The sequence below is a fragment of the Ascaphus truei genome, chromosome 22 (genome assembly GCF_040206685.1).
Source record: "Ascaphus truei isolate aAscTru1 chromosome 22, aAscTru1.hap1, whole genome shotgun sequence".
Taxonomy (NCBI): domain Eukaryota; kingdom Metazoa; phylum Chordata; class Amphibia; order Anura; family Ascaphidae; genus Ascaphus; species Ascaphus truei.
Window position 1 is genome coordinate 5922004 of NC_134504.1, and position 8202 is coordinate 5930205.

General features: G+C 62.5%; 1 protein-coding gene across 1 annotated transcript in view; it reads left to right on the forward strand.

The window, feature by feature from the left end:
- Positions 1-8197, forward strand: part of RNF157 (ring finger protein 157) — a gene marked incomplete at its 3' end in the record, with an annotated part of 21717 nt that extends 13520 nt beyond the window's left edge. Inside the window, 11 exon segments of the mRNA XM_075579605.1 lie at positions 381-469; positions 2343-2489; positions 2705-2822; positions 3824-3890; positions 4800-4843; positions 5475-5522; positions 5630-5701; positions 5981-6050; positions 6053-6139; positions 7459-7571; positions 8015-8197. Coding sequence (XP_075435720.1) covers positions 381-469; positions 2343-2489; positions 2705-2822; positions 3824-3890; positions 4800-4843; positions 5475-5522; positions 5630-5701; positions 5981-6050; positions 6053-6139; positions 7459-7571; positions 8015-8197 — 1038 coding nt within the window.
- Positions 8198-8202: the final 5 nt, after the last annotated feature.

Here is an 8202-nt window from a genome sequence, read left to right on the forward strand (position 1 = left end):
GAGCACACACCACACGAGCGCACACCACACGAGAGCACACCACACGAGCTCACACCACACGAGCGCACACCACACGAGCGCACACCACACGAGCGCACACCACACGAGCGCACACCACACGAGCGCACACCACACGAGCGCACACCACACGAGAGCACACCACACGAGCGCACACCACACGAGAGCACACCACACGAGAGCACACCACACGAGAGCACACCACACGAGAGCACACCACACGAGAGCACACCACACGAGCGCACACCACACGAGCGCACACCACACGAGCACACAGCACACGCACACGCTCGCACACGCGCGCACACACACACACACACACACACACTGTTGCTCACTTGTTTCCCTTATGTGCTGTCCAGTTCCCGTACGCTGCTCCCGCGCCGCAGGAGCCGGTGAAGACGCTGCGCAGTCTGATCAACATCCGCAAGGACACGCTGCGTCTGGTCAAGTGAGTGTCGCAGTGTAACCCCTTCCCTGCCGGAGCCCCGCAAATGTAACCCCTTCCCTGCCGGAGCCCCGCAAATGTAACCCCTTCCCTGCCGGAGCCCCGCAAATGTAACCCCTTCCCTGCCGGCGCCCCGCAAATGTAACCCCTTCCCTGCCGGAGCCCCGCAAATGTAACCACTTCCCTGCCGGAGCCCCGCAAATGTAACCCCTTCCCTGCCGGAGCCCCGCAAATGTAACCCCTTCCCTGCCGGAGCCCCGCGGAGCGTCGCAAGTGTAACCCCTTCCCTGCCGGAGCCCCGCAGAGCGTCGCAAGTGTAACCCCTTCCCTGCCGGAGCCCCGCAAATGTAACCCCTTCCCTGCCGGAGCCCCGCAAATGTAACCCCTTCCCTGCCGGAGCCCCGCAAATGTAACCCCTTCCCTGCCGGAGCCCCGCGGAGCGTCGCAAGTGTAACCCCTTCCCTGCCGGAGCCCCGCAGAGCGTCGCAAGTGTAACCCCTTCCCTGCCGGAGCCCCGCAGAGCGTCGCAAGTGTAACCCCTTCCCTGCCGGAGCCCCGCAAATGTAACCCCTTCCCTGCCGGAGCCCCGCAGAGCGTCGCAAGTGTAACCCCTTCCCTGCCGGAGCCCCGCAGAGCGTCGCAAGTGTAACCCCTTCCCTGCCAGAGAGCCCCGCAAGTGTAACCCCTTCCCTGCCGGAGCCCCGCAAATGTAACCCCTTCCCTGCCGGAGCCCCCGCAGAGCGTCGCAAGTGTAACCCCTTCCCTGCCGGCGCCCCGCAAGTGTAACCCCTTCCCTGCCGGAGCCCCGCAAATGTAACCCCTTCCCTGCCGGAGCCCCGCAAATGTAACCCCTTCCCTGCCGGAGCCCCGCAGAGCGTCGCTGTGTAACCCCTTCCCTGCCGGAGCCCCGCAGAGCGTCGCTGTGTAACCCCTTCCCTGCCGGAGCCCCGCGGAGCGTCGCTGCGTAACCCCTTCCCTGCCGGAGCCCCGCGCCGCTGTGTAACCCCTTCCCTGCCGGAGCCCCGCGCCGCTGTGTAACCCCTTCCCTGCCGGAGCCCTGCAGAGCCCCGCTGTGTAACCCCTTCCTTTCCGGAGCCCCGCAGCGTAACCCCTTCCCTGCCGGAGCCCCGCAGAGCGTCGCTGCGTAACCCCTTCCCTGCCGGAGCCCCGCAGAGCGTCGCTGCGTAACCCCTTCCCTGCCGGAGCCCCGCAGAGCGGCGCTGTGTAACCCCTTCCCTGCCGGAGCCCTGCGGAGCGTCGCAGCGTAACCCCTTCCTTGCCGGAGCCCTGCAGAGCCCCGCTGTGTAACCCCTTCCTTTCCGGAGCCCCGCAGCGTAACCCCTTCCCTGCCGGAGCCCCGCAGAGCGTCGCTGCGTAACCCCTTCCCTGCCGGAGCCCCGCAGAGCGGCGCTGTGTAACCCCTTCCCTGCCGGAGCCCCGCGGAGCGTCGCTGCGTAACCCCTTCCCTGCCGGAGCCCCGCGGAGCGTCGCTGTGTAACCCCTTCCCTGCCGGAGCCCCGCGGAGCGTCGCTGCGTAACCCCTTCCCTGCCAGAGCCCCCGCAGAGCGTCGCAGTGTAACCCCTTCCCTGCCGGAGCCCCGCGGAGCGTCGCTGTGTAACCCCTTCCCTGCCGGAGCCCCGCGGAGCGTCGCTGCGTAACCCCTTCCCTGCCAGAGCCCCCGCAGAGCGTCGCAGTGTAACCCCTTCCCTGCCGGAGCCCCGCGGAGCGTCGCAGCGTAACCCCTTCCCTGCCGGAGCCCCGCACCGCTGCGTAACCCCTTCCCTGCCGGAGCCCCGCAGAGCGGCGCTGCTTAGCAAGCATTTGCACCCTATCAGAGGGTCTCACGATGTGTTTCGGGGTCTCTTCCCCTGGCAGGTGCAGTGAGGACGTGAAAAGCGTCGGGGTGGAGGGAAGTCGGCCCAAGGTGCAATACAATGTGGAGTTCACCTTCGATACGGACGCGCGAATCGCTATCACCGTGTATTACCAGGCGACCGAGGAGTTCCAGGGGGGCATAGCCAGGTGAGGGCGAGGGGAGGGCCCGAGGGGAGAGGGGGAGACTACTTAACCTGAGGGAGAGCAGAAAGAGAGCGTGCTGGGGGGGGGGGGAGGCAGGTTGCCTGCGCTGGGGGGGAGGCTGGTTGCATTTAAATTCAGGGGTCAGTGGGTAAAAGGGGTGACTCTGCCCCCGGCGCTGGGTCTGACTCCTGGCCCCAAGTTAATGTTCCCTCCCCCAGCTACCTGCCGAAATCCAGCAGCCTGCAGTCTGAGACCGTGCACTACAAGCGGGGCGTCAGCCAGCAGTTCTGCCTCCCCTCTCACACCGTGGACCCCTCTGAGTGGAGGGAAGAGGAGGTAAGAGAACTGGGGCAACAAGGCACCTGCTCTGGTCACCTACTCCTGGGTTTGATAACATGGTGACCGTGGGAGGAGGGTTACATTAATTACCTGTCTCCTTTCTGCTCTGTGTGTGTCTGTGTCACACACTCTGTGTCTGCTCTGTGTCACACACACTGCTCTGCGTGTCTCTGTGTCACACACACTGCTCTGCGTGTCTCTGTGTCACACACACTGTGTCTGCTCTGTGTGTCTGTGTCACACACTGTCTGCTCTGTGTGTCTCTGTGTCACACACACTGTGTCTGCTCTGTGTGTGTCTGTGTCACACACACTGTGTCTGCTCTGTGTGTCTCAGTCACACACACTGTCTCTGCTCTGCGTATCTGTGTCACACACACTGTCTGCTCTGCGTGTCTCTGTGTCACACACTGTCTGCTCTGCGTGTCTCTGTGTCACACACACTGTGTCTCTGCTCTGCGTGTCTGTGTCACACACACTGTGTCTGCTCTGTGTGTCTCTGTGTCACACACACTGTGTCTGCTCTGTGTCTCTGTGTCACACACACTGTGTCTGCTCTGCGTGTCTCTGTGTCACACACACTGTCTCTGCTCTGCGTGTCTGTGTCACACACACACTGTCTGCTCTGCGTGTCTCTGTGTCACACACACTGTCTCTGCTCTGGGTGTCTGTCACACACACACAGTCTCTGTGTCACACACACACTGTGCCTCTGTGTCACACACACACTGTGCCTCTGTGTCACACACACACTGTGCCTCTGTGTCACACACACTGTGCCTCTGTGTCACACACACACTGTGCCTCTGTGTCACACAAACACACTGTGCCTCTGTGTCACACACACACACTGTGCCTCTGTGTCACACACACACACTGTGCCTCTGTGTCACACACACACACTGTGCCTCTGTGTCACACACACACACTGTGCCTCTGTGTCACACACACAAACTGTGCCTCTGTGTCACACACACACACTGTGCCTCTGCTCTTCAGCTGACCTTCGATCTGGACAGAGAGACTTACCCCATGGTGGTCCACGCTGTGGTGAATGATGGAGAAGGTGAGTTGCATGTACAGGGTATGTCTCGCTTTCTGCCTGCGTGTCTCTCCTCTGTCACTGTGCTCTTTCTCTCGCCTCTCTCTCTCTGTAACTGTCTTTCTCTCTCTGTGTAGCTGTCTCTTTCTGTGTATCTCCATCTCCTTCCCTACCTCTCTTACCTCCCTCCCAATCTTCTCCCTCCCTCTCTCTTTTGCTCATGACCTGTATTTTTCAATCCTGATATTGTCCACCTTGCGCTCTCTCACACTCTTTCCCACTCTTTCCCACTCTCTCCCACTCTCTCCCACTCTCTCCCTGGTGATCCCTCTTCCCCTCTTCTCCCCCCTGCTTCCGCTCTTTCCACCCCCCTCTCTATCTTTGACCCCCCCCCGCGCTCTTTCTCTCTCCCCCCACCCCTGGCACTCGCTCTCTCTTTGCCAAACGCCGCTCTTTCTCTGCCCCCCACGCTCGCTCTCTCTCTTTGCCTAACACCCCCCACCTTCGCTCTCTCTCTTTGTCAAACGGCGCGCTCTCTCTCTCTGCCCCCCCCCTGTCCTGGCGCTCGCGCTCTCTCTGCCCCCCCCACCTCCCTGGCGCTCGCGCTCTCTCTGGCCCCCCCACCTCCCTGGCGCTCGCGCTCTCTCTGGCCCCCCCACCTCCCTGGCGCTCGCGCTCTCTCTCTCTGGGCCCCCCCCCCCCCCCCCGTCCTGGCGCTCGCGCTCTCTGGCCCCTCCACCTCCCTGGCGCTCACACTCTTTTGGCCAAACAGTGTTTGACCCCCTCCCTCCCTCGGCTCTATCTCTCTCTCTTTGGCACCCACCGGTGCTCGCGCTCTCTTTGCCACCCCCTGGGGCTCTCTCTTTCCCCCCCCCCCCTCCTTCTCAGTGTGTGTTGCTGCTTCGGGAGTTCTCACTCTTGTCTCTCTCGCAGAACACATCGGACATTGCCACGTGCTGATGGCAACATTTGAAAGGGTGAGAGGGGAGGGGCTGTGAGAGGGGAGGGGCTGTGAGAGGGGAGGGGCTGTGAGAGGGGAGGGGCTGTGAGAGGGGAGGGGCTGTGAGAGGGGAGGGGCTGTGAGAGGGGAGGGGCTGTGAGAGGGGAGGGGCTGTGAGAGGGGAGGGGCTGTGAGAGGGGAGGGGCTGTGAGAGGGGAGGGGCTGTGAGAGGGGAGGGGCTGTGAGAGGGGAGGGGCTGTGAGGGGGTTATGTGTTATATGTGTAGCACTGTGCTCTATGTGACCATATATACCAGGGGTACTTGGCCTGGGAGAGGGGGGCAGATAATGGGGTACTTCCCCTGGGAGAGGGGGGCAGATAGTGGGGTACTTCCCCTGGGAGAGGGGAGGAGAGGGGGCAGATAGTGGGGTACTTCCCCTGGGAGAGGGGAGGAGAGGGGGCAGATAGTGGGGTACTTGGCCTGGAAGAGGGGCAGATAGTGGGGTACTTGGCCTGGAAGAGGGGCAGATAGTGGGGTACTTGGCCTGGAAGAGGGGCAGATAGTGGGGTACTTGGCCTGGGAGAGGGGAGGCGAGGGGTACTTGGCCTGGGAGAGGAGAGGCGAGGGGTATGTGACTGACCTGAGCCTTCTTGCTGTCTTTTTGCAGCACGCCGACGGCAGCTTCTGTGTGAAACCCCTGAAGCAGAAACAAGTGGTAAGCGCTGCGGAGTGAGGGGGGGGGGGGGGGCGGGATGTGGGGGGTAACAATGGGTATTGCCCCTTCATGGGGAAGCTTCTAAACCTCTCTATTGCCCCCTGCAGGTGGACGGGGTCAGTTATCTCCTGCAGGAAATCTACGGGATAGAAAACAAGTACAACACGCAGGACTCAAAGGTAACGTGTGTGTGTGAGAGTGTGTGTGTGAGAGTGTGTGCGAGAGTGTGTGCATGTGAATTTTGTCTGTGTACTATGGGTGACGCACATTCTGTCCCCCTGCTCTTGGGTGGGGGGTGGGGGGGAGTGCACATTCTGTCCCCCTGCTCGGGGTGGGGGGGAGTGCACATTCTCTCCCCTGCTCTTGGGGAGGGGGCCTATGGCGGGACAGGCGCATTCTTTCCCCCCCGGGGGGGGGGGGGGGGAGACACAGCTCACATGGATCGTGTTCCCTGTCAGGTGGCGGAAGATGAGGTGAGTGATAACAGTGCAGAGTGCGTGGTGTGTCTCTCCGACGTCCGGGACACACTCACCTGCCGTGCCGACACCTGTGTCTGTGTAACACGTGCGCTGACACACTGCGCTACCAGGCGAGCAACTGCCCCATCTGCCGTCTGCGTGAGTACCAGGGGCGGCGATCCCCTCCCTCCCATTCACTCCCCCTCCCTCCCATTCACTCCCCCTCCCTCCCATACACTCCCCCTCCCTCCCATACACTCCCCCTCCCTCCCATACACTCCCCCTCCCTCCCATACACTCCCCCTCCCTCCCATACACTCCCCCTCCCTCCCATACACTCCCCCTCCCTCCCATACACTCTCTCTCCCTCCCTCCCATACACTCTCTCTCCCTCCCTCCATACACTCTCCCTCCCTCCCTCCCTCCCATACACTCTCTCTCCCTCCCTCCCATACACTCTCTCTCCCTCCCTCCCTCCCTCCCATACACTCTCTCTCCCTCCCTCCCTCCCATACACTCTCCCTCCCTCCCTCCCTCCCATACACTCTCTCTCCCTCCCTCCCTCCATACACTCTCTCTCCCTCCCTCCCATACACTCTCTCTCCCTCCCTCCCATACACTCTCCCTCCCTCCCTCCCTCCCATACACTCTCTCTCCCTCCCTCCCTCCCATACACTCTCCCTCCCATACACTTTCCCCCTCCCTCCATACACTCTCCCCCCTCCCTCCCATACACTCTCCCCCCCTCCCTCCCATACACTCTCCCTCCCTCCCTCTCATACACTCTCCCTCCCTCCCTCCCTCCCATACACTCTCCCTCCCTCCCTCCCATACACACTCTCTCCCTCCCTCCCTCCCTCCCATACACTCTCCCTCCCTCCCATACACTCTCCCTCCCTCCCATACACTCTCCCTCCCTCCCATACACTCTCCCTCCCTCCCATACACTCTCCCTCCCTCCCATACACTCTCCCTCCCTCCCATACACTCTCCCTCCCTCCCATACACTCTCCCTCCCTCCCATACACTCTCCCTCCCTCCCATACACTCTCCCTCCCATACACTCTCCCTCCCCCCATACACTCTGCACGCATCCTTTCTCACACACGCGCTCTCTCTTGCTCGCGCTCCTTGCTCGCTCGTTCACACTCGTTCACACTTGCTCACACTCACTCTCGCTCACACTCGCTCTCTCTCGCGCGCTCTCTCTCTCTCGCTCTCTCTCACACTCGCTCTCTCTTGCGCACTCTCTCTCACGCTCTCACTCTCTCTCACACTCTCTCTCACACTCTCTCGCTCTCACTCTCTCTCACACTCTCTCTCGCTCACACTCTCTCGCTCTCACACTCTCTCGCTCTCACTCTCTCTCACACTCTCTCTCGCTCACACTCTCTCTCGCTCTCACACTCTCTCGCTCTCACTCTCTCTCACACTCTCTCTCGCTCACGCTCTCGCTCTCTCTCACACTCACTCTCTAGCTTTCCGAGCTCTGCTTCAGATCCGAGCAATGAGGAAGGTTCCAGGACCTCACTCCCCGGCCGGATTCAGCCCGATCATCGCAGCCCCGACCTCCGACTCTGAGGAGCACACGGTGAGACTGGTTTAGAGAGATCCCCTCCCTCGCCGGCCGGAGAGATCCCCTCCCCCCATCCCTCGCTGGCCGGAGAGATTTCCCCCCCCCCCCATCCCTCGCTGGCCGGAAAGAGAGCTCTCCCCCTCGCTCTCCCGCTGAGCCCCCGAGAGCTCGCCCCCTCCCTCTCCCGCTGAGCCCCCGAGAGCTCGCCCCCTCCCTCTCCCGCTGAGCCCCCGAGAGCTCGCCCCCTCCCTCTCCCGCTGAGCCCCCGAGAGCTCGCCCCCTCCCTCTCCCGCTGAGCCCCCGAGAGCTCGCCCCCTCCCTCTCCCGCTGAGCCCCCGAGAGCTTGCCCCTCTCCTGCTGACCCCACACTGCACACTTCCCTTTTGAACCCCCCCATTGTATAACAATACCAGCGCTGTTGGACTCCCCTCCTGACCCCCCCAATGTCTCCCCCTCAGTCGTCAGAACACGTCCCCGCCGGGTATGAGGTGGTCTCTCTCCTGGAGGCGCTGAACGGACCCCTCACCCCGTCTCCGTCTGCCCCCCCTCTGCGGGCGCTGGGGGAGACCCGACGCACGGGGGGGTTACCGTCCTACGGCAGCGACATCCAGCTGCCCCCGCTCCGCACGCACTCACCCCTGCAACA